At 32.8% G+C, this 18987-nt stretch overlaps 1 protein-coding gene and 1 long non-coding RNA gene across 2 annotated transcripts in view; one reads left to right on the top strand and one right to left on the bottom strand.

Annotated features, from left to right (window-relative positions):
* Positions 1-15401, top strand: part of LOC140811715 (uncharacterized) — a 33719-nt gene extending 18318 nt beyond the window's left edge. The window contains exons 2-4 of the long non-coding RNA XR_012113510.1: positions 277-512; positions 1543-1647; positions 14953-15401. This is a non-coding gene — a long non-coding RNA (uncharacterized lncRNA). The remainder of the gene's footprint in view (positions 1-276; positions 513-1542; positions 1648-14952) is intronic.
* Positions 6508-7880, bottom strand: LOC140811705 (uncharacterized). Its single transcript, XM_073169762.1, has 2 exons — positions 7049-7880; positions 6508-6944 (listed from the first exon to the last, which is right to left on the bottom strand). The coding sequence occupies exons 1-2, from the start codon at positions 7878-7880 to the stop codon at positions 6919-6921; spliced, it is 858 nt and encodes a 285-aa protein (XP_073025863.1). The 3' UTR covers positions 6508-6918.
* Positions 15402-18987: the final 3586 nt, after the last annotated feature.

Below are 18987 nucleotides of genomic sequence, written 5' to 3' on the forward strand. Positions count from 1 at the left end.
TAAGATAAATACAAGGGTGTATTTCCATTTATAAAAGGCTCATATATTTCTCCTGAATAAAGATACAAGTGTTTGAAAGTTGTGATATCTAAAACCTTAGCGAGAGTAAATCGGTTTAAGATCTTAACTTATCAAGAAATCGCCTTCTTTTTTATTAATCTTCATTTCGTGGTTAGTATTGTTTGCGTCAAGTTAATACTTGATGGTAAATTGTTTGCGAATAAGATCAAGTCAAGTTAATACTTTGATGGTAAATTATTCTTTTTTATTTATTAGGATTTGCCGCGTCACGATATCTTCTATGGCTACCGAGTTGATGGTCCCCATGATTGGGATAAAGGGCATCGTTTTGATATCGAAATATTTTAATTGATCCATATGCGAAGCTTATTGAAGGACGCAGGGTATTTGGTGATACCAACAATACGATGTCTACATTCTTCGGAACTTATGATTTTGACAGCTTGCCATTTGACTGGGGGGAAGACTACAAGGCTCCTGGCATACCTGAGGTAATCAATATGAACAAAGTGAATGGTGCTCTCCCTATTTGTTTTGTTGGAGATACTAATTGGTTTTCATAATTGGAGGACGTCGGTTCTTCTCGTAGTCGCTTGGTATATCTGCAGAAAAGTAAAGAGCAAGATAGGGAAGAGAAAACCCTAGATTTCTTATTATTTTCTGATAATAATTTTAGTACTAATTGTCAATTACATAGGAAAAGAAGCAGAAAATAATCCCAACGAATCAAAAAATCACATCTTATTTTACCAGATTTAATTTTATCCAATCAAAATCTATTATTTAAAATACTTAATCACATTTATTGACAATATCCATTTGAGTTAAGGCTGGGCAGGAGGTTAAAGTATCTAAAATGACTCTTTTTCCTTGGTATAATATGCTTTACAATAGATTTCACATTGCACATTTTTGGGTTGAGGTTTTGGTGTGGGTGGGTTGGTTGGTTCCATGCGATTAGTTAAATAAACAACGTTATGGACAGTCTGATTTTACTTTACCGAAGTTCAATGTGAAAGTTGTGAAATTCTTATTTGTAGGATCTTTATTAATCTTCTGTTCTATACAAATGGGAATTGTTATTGTCCAGTTGAACTATTGCACAAATAGCTCCTTTTGTATTTTATAAAACTGATTGGTTGTGTTCATCCAGAGTCCTCAACCTTCCATTACTGGTATTGCCTAATTGGGGTGATGTTTCTGGTATGTTAATTCAAAATAGCTACACCCCCATTAATGGTGCCTGTTGGGTTCTACTGTGCTAGTTTTGGTGTGTTTGTTCACAATAAATTGCAACCCCAGTGTGTCACTTGATTGCCTTGAATCTGCCATAACTGGTGGTGCAGCTTGGTGTCTCGGTTTTTATGTGTTATTCGTAATAAATGCCATCTATGTCCGTCCTTTGATGGCATCACATTAGTAAATATTTTTAGTTTGTCTCTGAGGTTTGCGTTAGTACTTTGTATATTTTTCACATATTTGATTATTTTGACTGCAGGACATTGCCCACTGGTTTTGCAGAAGGATCTTGTTATATATGAAATGAATGTCCGTGCTTTTACAGCTGATAAATCTAGTGGGCTGTATCCAAGTATTTGTGGAAGCTACCTTGGTGTGATTGAGAAGGTATTATTAACATGCAATTATAAACGATATTTCAACATTTAATTTTGTACACGATACTAACATTTTATAGATCGTATTTTTGGTGTGTTTGCTTTATCCTTTTAAAGGGTCAATGTTATTGCAGTACCCTTTTGTTTGCATTGTCAAGACATACCATTGCTTTGAATGAGCATCATTTTTCTTTCCAGGGTCAATCCTACATTTGTGTCTCCATCCCAGATCAGTTTCAACTGTTGGTTTCTCAAACCGTATTTTTCAAAAAAAAAAACATATTTGCGGAAGCTTGGCATAGATCGAATCGTATTAAACAACATTAATCACCAAATGTTGAACGATCAATATCTATATTAATTTAATAAATAATCAACAAGATATATAATATACCTTCGTCGAATGAGATTGGAATACTGAGAGCTATGACACCGTAGTTCTTCCACGCCTACTCTCTCGAATCAACGAACTGACGTGTGGGCGTCACCAAAAACTTTTTAGTATATTTCTGTATTGCTCTCTTTTTCTGTCTTTTCGTACAATGATATAATTCTCTATTTATAAATCTCAACCATTGAGAAAAATCAAGAGAGAATATATTATTGTGTAGAATATCTCTCAATTTGTTAAGATCTTTCATCCCAAAAATATATATACTATATATATATGAAATAAAAACAACTTTTTATTCAAATTTGAGAAGCTTTACGTGATGGAGGAGATCATATCTCCTCAACTACTCAATCTTTTTATTTTATTCTATATATATATAACATAAAAACAACTTTTTATATAAAACTGATATCACTTCCCTCAAAAGAGGGAAGTGACTTCACGTGATTGAAGTGGAGGAGATCTTATCTCCTCCACCACTCAATCTAGTATTATATTATATATATATATATATGTCATTCCATATCTTTATATATATATATATATATATATATATATATATATATATATATATATATATATATATATATATATATAACAAAGATCATCATGAATAATGAAGAAGATCTTATCTCCATCATAATTCAAAAATTAGTTTCTCAAATATTTATCAAATAAATATTTCAAAGAGAATAATTGATATTAATAATTCAAAATTAAATATTTTGGAATGTATATCTTTTGTGATCTCTATCACAAATTATTGTTTGACAATTAATTCAAAATTAATTGATTGAGATGAGTACAAATTGAAATTGAGCAATGACTTAAAATTCAAAAATTTTAAGTTGATAAATCAATTATTTATCATAAGTGTTCGAAGTAAATCGGAGATGGCATGGGGAACTATGGACCTATAATTTCAAGCTCCAATAAAATTAATAATAAATTAAACTCTTTAATTTACATATATTAATTTTATTAATTCCAAAGTTATTCCACTATAAACTTGGAATTGCACTCTTGAAAAAATACATATAAAATTACTCAACAAAAATGAATAGTCCATTGATATAGTCACTACATGTGAATCAATCCTCCATAAATTGTCCATAATTAAAGCTAGGTAATTTCCGATTAACCTCTTTAATAATATCTTTTTCCTTAAGTCCCATTGATTCTCTAATGAATAATATGTTTATGATCTAATCATAAATTGAGCGCTCTTATTATTCAAGTCCCGAATCAACACTTAAGAGAACAATTTATCTATCTTCTTTTTATGAAGGAATGGATTTCGTTTTGTATATTAATATTCCCAGCTATTTATTTTATTGTATTTCCAATGTACCAAGAACTTTTGACACCATTATTTGTGTCATTACTCGATATGTCAAAAAACACAATATCATAAATAGGAGTTTATTAATTACTCAGAATTAAGATTGACTCATATATGACCATCATTGATTAATATTGAATTCTCAATGTGATCCGGAAATTTATAGAGATTCAAAATTAATCTGCTCCAATCCTATATAATCTAATTATATAAAGCGTTTTCATAATAATCTCATTAACAATAATCCGGATAAGATCATTCTAAAATGAACCACGCTAACAATTTTAAATTAAAGATCCCAACTTTAATTTCTAATTGCGGACATATTTAGATCATTATATTTTAAATATTATCCTCATGTATATAACACTTATATACAAATATTTAAAATCACATAATAATAATCTTGGGATTCCAGATATTTATAAAGCATCAAATAACATGCATGCAAAAACAATATTGAAATATTTCTCACATTAATAAAATCATTTGTTTTTGGGCACCATACCCAACAATCTCCCACTTGCCCTTAAAGCAAATGAGACATGTTTTTGAGTCCCATCCCTTCAAGGTGTTGCTCAAAACTTCGAGCAGGCAATGTCTTAGTAAATGGATCAGCTACATTGTTCGCAGAAGGGATCTTTTGAACTGAAACATCTCCTCTCTTGATAATGTCTCTTATCAAGTGAAATTTTCTCTCTATGTGTTTTCCTCTGCGGTGGTTTCTAGGTTCTTTGGCATTGGCCACCGCTCCACTATTATCACAATAGAGCTTGATTGGTTCATGCAGGTTTGGAACAACTTCCAGATCTCTCAAGAACTCACGAAGCCAAACAGCCTCTTTTGCTGCTTCACAAGCTGCTACATACTCGGCCTCCATAGTTGAATCAGCAACACAAGTTTGCTTGACACTCCTCCATATAATGGCACCATTTCCTAAAGTGAACACCGCACCGGAAGTAGACTTTCTAGAGTCCCTATCTGATTGGAAATCAGAATCTGTATATCCAATAGGAATCAAATCCCCAATAGAATATACTAGCATATAGTTTCTAGTCCTTCTCAGATATTTGAGTATATGCTTCACTGCAACCCAATGATCTAATCCTGGATTTGACTGATATCGGCTAACCACTCCCACTGCAAAGCATATGTCGGGTCTTGTACACAACATTGCATACATGAGACTACCAACTGCTGATGCATAGGGAACCCGTCTCATTGTCTCTTCTTCTTGCGGTGTTTTGGGACACTGCTCTTTTGAGAGATGAACTCCATGTCTAGAAGGCAAGCTTCCTTTCTTGGAGTTTTGCATCGCAAATCTGACAAGCACCTTGTCAATGTATGATGCTTGAGACAATGCCACAAGTTTATTTTTCCGATCTCGAATAATCTTAATTCCAAGAATGTAACTTGCTTCTCCCAAATCTTTCATTTGGAATTTGCTGGCTAGCCAATTCTTTATGCTAGATAAAATTTCCACATCATTCCCAATGAGCAAAATATCATCTACATAAAGAACTAAGAAGACCACCTTTTGTCCTTCGATTTTCTTGTATACACAAGGTTCACCCATATTTTGATGAAAACCATAAGATTTTATAGCTTCATCAAATTTTATGTTCCATGATCTAGAAGCTTGCTTAAGTCCATAAATGGATCTTTGCAGCTGGCAGACTTTCTGCTCTTGGCCTTTAACTACGAAACCTTCTGGTTGTACCATATAAATGGTTTCCTCAAGATGACCGTTTAAGAAAGCCGTCTTAACGTCCATTTGCCATATCTCATAATCATAATGAGCAGCAATGGACAAGAGAATCCGGATAGATTTTAGCATGGCAACTGGAGAGAAAGTATCCTCATAGTCTACTCCTTCTTTTTGGGTAAAACCCTTTGCCACTAATCTAGCCTTGAAAGTCTCGACTTTCCCATCGGGCCCTCTCTTTCTCTTGTAGATCCATTTGCTACCAATAGGCTTAATACCTTCAGGTTGATCTACAAGTATCCAGACCGAATTCGAGTACATAGACTCCATTTCGAGTTTCATGGCTTCTTGCCATTTTTCTTGATCAACATCAACCATTGCCATCTTATATGTCAATGGATCATCGTCACCTCCATCAGTGACTGCAACTTGTGCTTCACCTAGTTCACGATAGCGAATAGGCAATCTTATTTCCCTTTCACTATGTCGTCGTGGAGGCGAGGGTGTTGGACCTTGAGTATTGGTCTCCATTCTTTCTTGTTCAACAAATTTTGTTGGTATGGGGCTAATCTCATCAGCCAACAACTCTTCCAGAACTACTTTACTTCTGGGTTTGAAATCTGCAATGTATTTATGCTCAAGAAAAGTAGCATTTGTCGATACAAACACTTTGTTTTCAGTAGCATTATAAAACAGACCTCCTCTTGTCCCCTTGGGATAGCCTACAAAAATACACACTTCTGAACGAGGTTCCAACTTTCCAGTCTTTCCCTTTAACACGTGTGCAGGACACCCCCACATGCGGATGTGTCTCAAACTAGGTTTGTGACCATTCCACAACTCTAGGGGAGTTTTAGGGATTGACTTAGATGGAACAATATTCAAAATGTATACTGCTGTATCCAGTGCATAACCCCAAAATGAATTAGGCAGAGAAGAATAACTTAACATTGATCTCATCATGTCGAGCAAAGTTCGATTTCTTCTTTCGGCTACACCATTTTGTTGTGGTGTTCCAGGTGCTGTGAGCTGTGACAATATTCCATTTTCAATCAAGTGGTTCTTGAATTCATAATCCATGTATTCTCCTCCTCGATCTGATCGAAGAGTCTTGATTGATTTGCCAAGTTGATTTTCTACTTCAGCACGGAATTGTTTGAACTTTTCAAAAGTTTCGGACTTTCTTTGCATCAAATATGCATATCCATATCTTGAATAGTCATCAATGAAAGTGATGAAATATTCATAACCTCCTCTTGCTTTGACATTCAAAGGTCCACATACATCGGAATGTATAATATCTAGAGGTGTTGTAGCTCTTTTACCTTTTGCCAAAAATTGTCTTTTGGTCATCTTTCCTTCAAGACAGGATTCACATACTGGTAGAGTACTTAGTTTTAACTCTTTCAAAGGACCATCCTTTACTAGTCTTTCTATCCTTTCTACATTGATATGACCAAGCCTTAAATGCCACAAATATGTATCATTATTTTCATCAGAAATCTTTCTTCTCTTAGGGGTTGGTTCAGCGACTTTGAACATTTCAGTTTGAAGTAAATTATGTGAAATTGGCTTAATAAAAAATAGACCATTCTCAACATAACCAGAACAAATATTCATACCATTCTTATTAATTGAAACAGAGTCAATATCAAAAGAAACATAAATAAATTGTTCATGCAACTTCGAAACTGAAATCAAATTGCGTTGGAAACCAGGAATAAAATAAACATTGTTCAAAATCAAATATTTATTATTCTTAAATGACAGTCGCACTGTCCCAACTGCCGTCGCTGATAATCTTTCCCCATTGCCTACTCTCATCATGAAAGCTCCCTCATCAAGATCCCTGGACGACTCCAGCATCTGCAAAGAAACACAAACATGGTTAGACGCCCCTGAATCAATTATCCAGCTTGAGAAATCATTCTCAACAAAGCATGTTTCCATGACTAGTAAATCTAATTTACCTTGTTTCTTTTTTTGTTTCAGCTCATCAAGGTACTTCTTACAGTTCCTTTTCCAATGGCCATCCACGTTGCAATGGAAACATTTTCCTTTTGGTTTGGGTTCAGCACCCTTCCAATTCTTCTTTTGAATCTTTTTCTTGCCCTTAAACTTTCCCACATTTTTCTTCTTTTTATTCTTAGAAGAAGAAGCTTTTCCCACAGCCACATTAGCTTCGGCAACATTTGCCTTGCCATTGTTATCATCTATCAGAGATTCATAACTTTGCAGCTCATTTAGGAGTTCTGTCATATTACATGTCCTATGATTCATAACATAGTTTGTCCTAAATTGGAGAAAAGCAGGAGAAAGTGTCTCTAGGATCATGCCAACTTGTGTTTTTTCATCAATGTTCGCACCATTGATATCAGCATCATTGAAATGATTAATCATTTTCAACACATGCTCACGAACTGAAGAACCGTTCTTCATCTTGCAATTCATAACTGCTTTCACAGCTTCATAGCGTGCTTGTTCAGATGGACGTCCAAACATTTGTTGTAGAGATTCCATAATCTCTTTAGCAGTCTCAAAGGCTTCATGCTTAGTTCTAAGCACTTCATTCATTGCTGCTAACAGGTAGCAACGTGCCTTGTTGTTTGCAACAATCCAATTGTTATATGCTTGTGACACAGTCCTTGAAGCATTAGCTGGAGGCACTGGAGGACAATCCTCCTTGAGGACAAAATGGTAACTTTCATTGATCAAGAGGATATTCATGTTGCTTTTCCATTTAGAAAAATTTTCACCAGTCAAAACTTGCGATGCAAGAAGAAGTAGAATAGGATTTGACATATTTTCTGAAAAAAGTGAGAAATATTTTCAATGTGCAGTTGCATAAATATCACAAAAAAATTTAAAGACAAAGTAATAGAATGCAGAAAAGCAAATGATAATACACAAAACATGTTACTTGAGTCTTAAAGAATTATAATCACCACAATTAAATGCCGCCGTAGGGTAGGTCAAAAAATTGCTAATTATAATAAGACTTTCTCAATTAATAAATGCTATCTAAAATATCTCATATTTCTAGCATCTTTTAATTTCTTATAAATTTTAGTCAAAAAGATAATTAACTAATTTAATTACTTCTTTATGAATGTAACCCACCGTATCAGATTTTAAAACTTAATTTAGTAATTGCCACCGTAGGGTAGGTCAAAACTAAAATACATTTTAAAATTTTATCTCATGGAAAACAACCTTGCTATTGTAATTAGTAGACACTCTCCGTAGGGAGGACATAATAAAAACGTCTCGAAGCGCTACAAAAAACTCACGGTGTTGTTCTAACGGTGGAGACCAAAGGTTAATATTGTCATATTACCCGCTCCCACTCATTATTTTACAAAAATGTATTTGATTTATAAAATAACTCTTATTTTATAATAAATAGTGAATTTAAACATTTTAAATCACCAATATTCAATTTATAAAATAACTCTTATTCTATAAAACTCTTGATCAATTTAAACATTTTAAATTATCAAGTCCTATAATTTTAAACAGTTTAAAATTATAAATATCGTGTGCATCATAAAATATACACCACAAGCAGTACAAAAAATAAATATGCACACGCCGTGAACAATTTAAAATTGTACATACAGTAAGCATTACAAAAGGGGCACCACAAGCCACAAGCAGTACAAGAATAATATTTAAAAAAAAAAAATCACATGTACATGCCTTGAACACATCAAAACAAACATCATGGATATAAAATATATCATGTACGTGACATAGGAAACCGAGATTGGAAAAGCAAATTGAGATGCATATTAAATATATCATGCACGTGACATAGGAACCGAGACAGGTAAAACAAATTCACAATTTGTTGTAGAATAACATCACAGATAATCATGATCGATATTTAATATTTAAAATAAATTTTAAACATTTTAAAATATAAATCAATGATGACAATTATTGAAGTTTAACAATTAAATTCATAATATTCATTGATTAGTCCATACATCAACATGAATGTAACAATCAAAATCATGCTGATTACTGGAAAATATATTACGAAGCAGTACACTATCTAATCATAGACCAACCAAGGTAAAAGGGCATGAAAGTATCCGAAACATAGAGAAAACAAATCTCTAAAAAAAATTAAATTAGTATAGAGTATTGACCGCTCTGATACCAATTGTTGGTTTCTCAAACCGTATTTTTCAAAAAAAAAAACATATTTGCGGAAGCTTGGCATAGATCGAATCGTATTAAACAACATTAATCACCAAATGTTGAACGATCAATATCTATATTAATTTAATAAATAATCAACAAGATATATAATATACCTTCGTCGAATGAGATTGGAATACTGAGAGCTATGACACCGTAGTTCTTCCACGCCTACTCTCTCGAATCAACGAACTGACGTGTGGGCGTCACCAAAAACTTTTTAGTATATTTCTGTATTGCTCTCTTTTTCTGTCTTTTCGTACAATGATATAATTCTCTATTTATAAATCTCAACCATTGAGAAAAATCAAGAGAGAATATATTATTGTGTAGAATATCTCTCAATTTGTTAAGATCTTTCATCCCAAAAATATATATACTATATATATATGAAATAAAAACAACTTTTTATTCAAATTTGAGAAGCTTTACGTGATGGAGGAGATCATATCTCCTCAACTACTCAATCTTTTTATTTTATTCTATATATATATAACATAAAAACAACTTTTTATATAAAACTGATATCACTTCCCTCAAAAGAGGGAAGTGACTTCACGTGATTGAAGTGGAGGAGATCTTATCTCCTCCACCACTCAATCTAGTATTATATTATATATATATATATATGTCATTCCATATCTTTATATATATATATATATATATATATATAAATATATATATATATATATAACAAAGATCATCATGAATAATGAAGAAGATCTTATCTCCATCATAATTCAAAAATTAGTTTCTCAAATATTTATCAAATAAATATTTCAAAGAGAATAATTGATATTAATAATTCAAAATTAAATATTTTGGAATGTATATCTTTTGTGATCGCTATCACAAATTATTGTTTGACAATTAATTCAAAATTAATTGATTGAGATGAGTACAAATTGAAATTGAGCAATGACTTAAAATTCAAAAATTTTAAGTTGATAAATCAATTATTTATCATAAGTGTTCGAAGTAAATCGGAGATGGCATGGGGAACTATGGACCTATAATTTCAAGCTCCAATAAAATTAATAATAAATTAAACTCTTTAATTTACATATATTAATTTTATTAATTCCAAAGTTATTCCACTATAAACTTGGAATTGCACTCTTGAAAAAATAGATATAAAATTACTCAACAAAAATGAATAGTCCATTGATATAGTCACTACATGTGAATCAATCCTCCATAAATTGTCCATAATTAAAGCTAGGTAATTTCCGATTAACCTCTTTAATAATATCTTTTTCCTTAAGTCCCATTGATTCTCTAATGAATAATATGTTTATGATCTAATCATAAATTGAGCGCTCTTATTATTCAAGTCCCGAATCAACACTTAAGGGAACAATTTATCTATCTTCTTTTTATGAAGGAATGGATTTCGTTTTGTATATTAATATTCCCAGCTATTTATTTTATTGTATTTCCAATGTACCAAGAACTTTTGACACCATTATTTGTGTCATTACTCGATATGTCAAAAAACACAATATCATAAATAGGAGTTTATTAATTACTCAGAATTAAGATTGACTCATATATGACCATCATTGATTAATATTGAATTCTCAATGTGATCCGGAAATTTATAGAGATTCAAAATTAATCTGCTCCAATCCTATATAATCAAATTATATAAAGCGTTTTCATAATAATCTCATTAACAATAATCCGGATAAGATCATTCTAAAATGAACCACGCTAACAATTTTAAATTAAAGATCCCAACTTTAATTTCTAATTGCGGACATATTTAGATCATTATATTTTAAATATTATCCTCATGTATATAACACTTATATACAAATATTTAAAATCACATAATAATAATCTTGGGATTCCAGATATTTATAAAGCATCAAATAACATGCATGCAAAAACAATATTGAAATATTTCTCACATTAATAAAATCATTTGTTTTTGGGCACCATACCCAACATCAACTTGGACTGATATTTTCGTTATCAATGTAGTGTTCATAGTGAGACTTGCTACTACATAATAATCATCTTAGCAAAATAAGGACAGAAAATCCTTTCAGACGTTAGGAAAGCAAAATAAATCGAGATTGATATCCCTCCGATCATTATAAGTAGCATACCTCTATCAGCTATGAAGAGGCAAGCCTAGGGTCAATACCATTCTTAATAGTATCACAAAAGAGATAGGGAGTTTTCACCTCTACTGATTGGTTGCGATGTAATGGAAATAAATAATTGGCAGTCTGGGACATGCTGTTGTTTAGCTTTGATAGCATAGTGTAACGCCTCGAAAATTTTAAGGTCCACGCGAACCACATGCATACAAGTTATTAAATTTCTTATGTATTTTAATTAAATGGTTTTAATTGCATGAATTAAATATGGTGTGCATTTTTACACATTTAAAATGTACTTTTCTAGTTAGATGCATAAAACTGTATTTTTAAAGGTTATTCGATATGCGACCGAGAAACGGAGACCCATGGCCGAATAAGGGAAAATATTTTTATTAAATAATTGTTTTTAATTATTTAAAATAAGTTTGATGCTTGAATGATTTATTTTGAGTGACTAAATGATTAATTGTGTAATTTTGTTTGATTTCATGATTTAAAGATTTTTAGACGAATATCGGTGGTTGGCCGGGGACGGAGGACCAGAGATGATTAATGTGTTAAAGATTTCAAAGATAAAATTTTATTTTTAGTTAAGAAAAAAATTATTTTAAATAATTTAAGAATTTTGGAATTTTTAAGGTCAAATATAAATTAATTGATAAGACCAAGAAATTTTATGTATTTTATAAGGGTTTTTTTTATGAAATATATATTTTAAATTTTTTAATTTAAGCCTATTGATTTTATTAATTTTAATGGGTCTAATCTATTAATTAAAAAAAAAATTTGATTAAGCCCATTAATTAAAAAAGAAAAGAAAAGCCTTTTAGTTGTTTTTTATTTATTTACACCAAACCCACACAAACACACACACAACACCTACACACACATTCACGTAAAAGAGGAAGAGAACGGCGGCCATTCTTCTAGCTAGCCAGGGAGTTTTGATTTTTTTTCTCCTTCGTTCTTCACTTTTTTTCCTCGTTCTTCCTTCCAATAACGATCACCCGACTCCCGTGCATCCCAAGGTAGGTTTTTGGTGGAGTTTTGACAAGAGAAAAGGGTAGAAAAAAATAGAAATCGTCCTCCGTTCGTCGTCGACTTTCACCGCTACGGTATTCGTATTTCGAGCGTTTTAAACGCAAAGGCACGCCATACTTCTTCCTTTTCTCATCTTTCACACCATATTATGTATGTTTAAACATGTGTGCATGAAAAATATGAATCCCTTCATGTATTTTCGTTTTTATGGCTTGTGCATACCAAAAATTTGATTTTTATGCATTAAAACTTATGGTTATGATGCACAAAGGGGCTGCTATGGTAGGGCTATGGGAAGAGATGTTTTTCCACATGTTAAGGGTACATGTTTAAGGGTTGGACAAGATAGGGTTTGAACAAACTAAGGCTTCGAAAATTAAGTTTAGAAAATTCACTAGCTTCCTAGGCTTGTTCAAGGGTTATAATTGGATTGAATATGGGTTATTTAGGTGTTATTAAGTTTTGGTTTAAGTTTGGTAAAGTTTGATTAAGTTTCGAGTCAATAAGAGTCAAAACCGGGATGTAAGTCTAAGCATTTAAAACGATAATCAAGAATTAATTAAACGCCTAGATTTAAGCTTAATAAAATTATTAAAAATTTTATTTAAGCTCAAATAATTATTAGAAGCCTAAGTTTCTAATTTAGGAATTTTATATTAAAGTTTGAAATTTTTCGAGATTAAAACGCCTTAAAAACGACTAATTACGAATTAATTAAAAAATCTAGTATTTAAGCTAAATAAAATTTTGGGGAATTTAATTTAGGCTTAAATAATTATTTGTGACATGTTAGAGTCAATGAAATTAAGAAAAAGTCAAAAACGTGGAATCTTACGTCCAGGGGTAAAACGGTCATTTTACACCTAGAAATTAGTAAACGTCGTGGCAGTGCCCTGAATGCTGTTTTATATGCTAATATGATTATTTTAAATGTTTATGGATGTTTTTATGATTTAATATGCTAAAATGTTTTTTTTAAAATGTTTATGGATTTTTATATGTTAAAAGGTTTATTTTAAAATGCTAATGGGTTTTATGATTAAACGAAAACGTTAAAAGATATGTTACATTCTTGGTTTAAAAGAAAAATGTTATATGCATGTTTAATTTTATAAAGTGATGAGAATATGAAACGTTGAAAGAAGTGAAGTAATTGTGACTAATACGATGATATGTTGGAGATATTGTGAGGGTTATGGTCCCAGTGGGAGCCCGACGATCGTGTTTCTTTGGATACGGATATGAATATGTATATGTATACGATGATATGTTAATACGTAAGGCCAAAGGCCAGTTGACCGGTGAGAGTGTTGCTGGTGTCACCGCCGCCCAGTACTGTGGTTACATGTAGATGGATCCATCGCCCAACACGTAGACGTAGACGTAGATGAACACGAAAGTCACAATTAACGATCTGAATTCAACGAAAGGAAAAAAGAATACGTATATGTTGATGATGATATGAATATGAATATGTTGAGGATGATATGATTATGTTTATGAAAATGTTTATGAAAAAGGATCATGAAAATGTTTTAAAAGTTTATGCATCATGAAAATGTTTATGTTTTGAAATTTATGCATGTCATGAAAATGATATTTTTACGTAAAAGTATTTTTCACTGTTGCTTGTGGTTTTATACGTATTATTTGTTATCAAGGATATGACGTGCTGAGTCTTTAGACTCACTAGGTGTGATTGATGCAGGTGATTGATAATAATGTTTATGGAGGTCTTGATGGTTGACTTTGCTGGACTGAAGGTGCACATAACCCGAGGACCGACGCTAGTTTTCCGCACTAGTTATTATTTATGATTTTAAGTTATGTTAAAAATATTTTTATGACTTTTTATTTATGTTTTGAGTGGTTTTTGAGAGGTTATAGTATGGGCTATACTTTTCAAATGTTATTTTTAGATTTAGTAAAATGTTAGGTTGTTGTTTTAGTTCAAAAAGGATGTCAAAAATATTTTAGGTAATTTATATGGTTCGGCCGATGATATGTGAGGTTTGGGAAAAAAAATTATAGTACTTTTTAAGAAAACGAATAGTTGACGTTTCACATAGTTTTAGTGCATCAAGGATTAAGAGTTAATTTGTTTGGCCTGTCAGAGAGAGAAGATATTGAAACATTGAAAGGGGCAGTGAATATGGCAGTGACGAGGTTCCCTAGTTGGGTTTATGACCGGATGAAGCCTCATTGAGCAATACTAAAAAGAATCGATGAAAAATGTTGTTTTTTTCTCTCCCTTTTTTTCATTTATTAGAAGCATATGACTTTTTACTCTCTCTCATAGGATGATGCAGATTGACTTTCAAATTGTCAGCACTAGTTTCTAAGTTAAATGGTTATGGACTTTTTAAAATGTCTTTCGTTTTTTAGATACTTGTTCTGTGGAAAACTGAAACTAGGCATTTTTATCGAAAATGTTTATATTTGTCGTATAACGTGCTGCCTGTGATAAATTAATTGGTTTCCAAAATTTGAAAATGCTTAATTTCCTTTCTTGCAAGATACCCCACCTTGTGGAGCTGTGAATCAATGCAGTTGAGTTGTTACCTGTGTTTGAGTTTGATGAAATGGAGTTCCAAAGGCGCCCTAATTCAAGAGCTCACTTGGTATGCTTAACTGAGGTCTTCTGTTTTTTTCACTCCTGAAAATCTTTGTCTTGGGCTTCATTGAGTTTGTTTTTAGTGTCACTGCAGTAATTCTTTATTGATCACAAGTCTGTTTTTTGAACTATTTTACATTATTTAAACATAAATACAAGTTGCCTTTTACTTTGAGATTGCTTTCTGATGAATCCTTGTTGAATGTTTTCGAATTGGATTCTAAAAAAGATCAAGACTTGGGGTTATTCAACTATAAATTTCTTTGCTCCTATGAGTCGGTATGCGAGTAATGGTGGAGGACCCCTTACTGCTTCTCGAGAATTTAAATAAATGGTTAAGGCGCTTCACAATTGGAATAGAGGTATTCTTCTTCCATTTTATGACTTTTAAATTTGAAAATCTATTTCATTCTCGTAATGCCTCTGTGCTGCTTGTCCTACCTATCATTTTGAAATCTTTGACATGGCATATGGTGCTCTTGCTTTTTCAGGTGATTTTATATGTTGTATGTAATCACACAAATGAGGCTGACAATGAGTATCCATATACCACTTCATTTCGTGGTATTGACAACAAGGTGATTAAGCTGTTCACTGCAGCTGAGTAACATATTCTTTTTAATGACTATTTCCTATCCTTTTTTGTTGAATGGCCCCTAATTTGGAATTTTTTTGGAATTGTTGTGACTTTCTGGAGAACTGCTGATTCTCTGTCCATGCAATCCCATTTACATTTTATATGAGTTTATTGCAAAAATGTTGAAGCTTTAAATAGATTTGTCGAATGCTTTCATAGCCTTGAAAAATTTGCAAACAATTTTGCTTTTAAGCAAGCTATGCATAGGAGAAATGTAGATAATATTAGTCTACTTATTGTTTATGTTGGCGAAACCTTTATCATAGGAGAATAACTCCAGTGAGATGGAGAAGCTTTGGAACTATATGTCTAGAGAATTTGAACGGAGGACTTGGAACATGGAAGCTCTAAAATATTTCTTAGGCATTGAAGTGTCAGCCTAAGAGCAGACTCTCTCTCTCTCTGGACAAGCGATGCATAAGATCTCTTGTTTGAAACAGAGAACTTAACTTGTCAACCTGCAATTCTCCACTGGGATGTGTAAAGGCCCGTATTTCGTATTTGTATTTTTGCGGAATTATTAAAAATTTTCTAATTAAATAATTAACTCGCCTCATTTATAAAATAATCATGTAAATAATTTTAAACTTTAAAAATAACAGCGGAAGTCGACATTGTGTTTCAACAACAACTTAAAAATAATCCAACATATTAAAATAGTGTTTGAATGATAAAAGGTGCATAAGCTAAAACATGAGGTCCTCGGGTTTACTACTGCTGCCCAAGATAACTCACTGGTCTCCGCCCGCAGTCTCGACCTCATCAATACCTACAACAATCAAGTCTAGTGAGTCTAAAGACTCAACATGTATATATCGTGAATAACAAGTAAATATATCATAAAATCGCATGCAACGTAAAAATAAAGTATCGTAAAGCGTACGGTGAAAATCGTATCATGAATAATTATAACTACGTGCATATCTGAAAATCATACGTAAAAGCTTTGCTCAATAGAGCTCTGTCATAACATATCATAATTTTCTGGTAGAGATGATGTTTCTAAGCTAGTGGCCCATAACATAACGTGAGCGCCTGATCAGACTAAACCACAGTATACTGGGCGGTAGAGATCAATCACAGTCCTTGGACTGGATGTCCGTACCCATACATAATCATAAACCGGTCGTAAGTCACCGGGTGGAGAGGTCCTCGGTTGCGCTTACCGACTTCCAAACCCATAAACATAAGGTGGCCACAAGACATATAACATATATCTCAAAAATAAACATTTTATATTTTTATGCACGTAATACAATTATAACCTTATTTTTACCGGATGAGTTGGATCGCTTCCAGGCTTGCTGCGATTTAATTCTAATATGTGACACATGCAAATAATATTGTCTTGACCTAAACTTGACAATCTAACCAAAAACTTAACAATAGAACCAACAATGAGACTATTAGGACCAACCACTTGATTTAAAATTATGGTATCGTACCAACTCGAACCAACATTAAACCGACGTTTAATAATGATTAAAAATATACCAAATATACTGAAAAATATGCATAAGAACTGTAAAACACGAAAATAGGTGAAAGGAATCCAAAAACATAAAACACTCTTTCGAGAGTCATTTTGGCATCTTTCACCGTAAATTCTCGTACGACTTCTAAACTTAACCAATTCACAAACGGCCAAAAACATGGCCTTTCTAACTCATTGGGGTACTGTCCAGTCCAAGGCCATGGACTAAAAGCCAACCAAGAACTCAAACCACCATCAAAACCGTGACCCAAAGTTGCTGTCAAATTACAGCAGTAGCAACTTGTGTGTTTGTAGTGAAAATCCTGAAATAATTGACTATGGGCTTGAACTACTGTCCAAAGACTCTTACCAACATCCTAAGGTATGGCTTGAACCATGGCTAAGGGCTAAAAGCCAACCACAAACCAAGCAAACACCTAGGACAATCACAGCTCAAAACTGAGAGAGCCACTCTCTTTATAGTGTAATGTATTGCATTGTTTTGTTGTCTTGTATCGTTCCAATGGCCATTTGTGCGACCATGGCTCGATCTAGACATGATGGAGTGTTGTATGAACCATGGCTACGGGCTAGGAGCCAACCACAATCCCAACAACACCCCATAACCGAAGTGTACTCACACAGCAAAAGAAGACAGCCGAAATGAACTTATATTGTTTTGGTAAAATTTTTATGGATATGTGAACCTAGCTTTAAAAAGATAATTTGATCACATCCTAGACATGTAAGGGAGGATTCTAACCATGGCTACAGTCCCTAGGACAACCATGATTCGAACTCTCATTCCAAGCAACAAAAAACACAATTTTAACACAAAATCTGCAACTTAATGGGATTGTTGCTGTCAATTCTTTATACTGGGTGTATGGACTTAAAAAAAATGGACTATCAACACCCTAACACCCTCTGAAGCATGCCTATATGCAGCTTGGACAGCTTGGAACCGAAGCACCCACCTGGATTCAGCAAAACTCAGCAACCGTGAATGATAAAAACAATATGGCCGAGAGGCCTGTACAGAATTTCTTTAAAACATTTACTTGCTGTCATTTTCGGTTTGTCTCATGAATCTTGATCATATACTGATTTAAATATCTAATATGACTTGATTGAAGAGCAAATCAACAATATATACATGCCTGAAATTTGTTTTGACACAAAACAAATCAATACGACGAAGACGAGCGGCGGAGCGGAGTTAGATTTCCTTTCTTGTTTTTTGTTGTTACTCACGCCTCTAAGCTGCTGTTTTTCTCTGATTATTTCGGTCACAGGGATGGAGAAATGTTATGTGATGGAGGTGATGGTTACAAGAGGTGTTAAAGGTGCCATTATATGCATTAAGGTGAGAGTTACAAGTCAAGAAGTGGAATGGATTTGAATGGTTTCTTATTCCCTTGCTGCCGTTGGTTTAATCTCATTTTTTGTTGCATACCCACGTTGATTTGCTAGCATAAATGGGTTGACGCTTTGAATAGAATTATGGTGCATGTAATACCCATTATTATGGAATTTAAAAGTGAGAAATGAATACACTATAAAAATCATTTAGTGATGATTTGAATGGGGTTTGCTACACCTTTGAATTTGTTTAAAGTGTTGATCGATTTCTTCTAAATTTTTGCATGATTCTTCAAGAATTAATAAAAGTTATTCTTCTATTACTATCTTATTATTTTATTCTGTAAGGAAGAAGGTAGTTATACCCAGGAGAAATCCTTAAGTCGGGTTCCATAAGGCCTGTAAAGCCTAAAGGGTAAGGCAGGGTAAAGCCTTGACAGTATCTATCATATTCCTGAATGGAT

This window comes from Primulina eburnea, chromosome 1 (genome assembly GCF_022965805.1).
Source record: "Primulina eburnea isolate SZY01 chromosome 1, ASM2296580v1, whole genome shotgun sequence".
Taxonomy (NCBI): domain Eukaryota; kingdom Viridiplantae; phylum Streptophyta; class Magnoliopsida; order Lamiales; family Gesneriaceae; genus Primulina; species Primulina eburnea.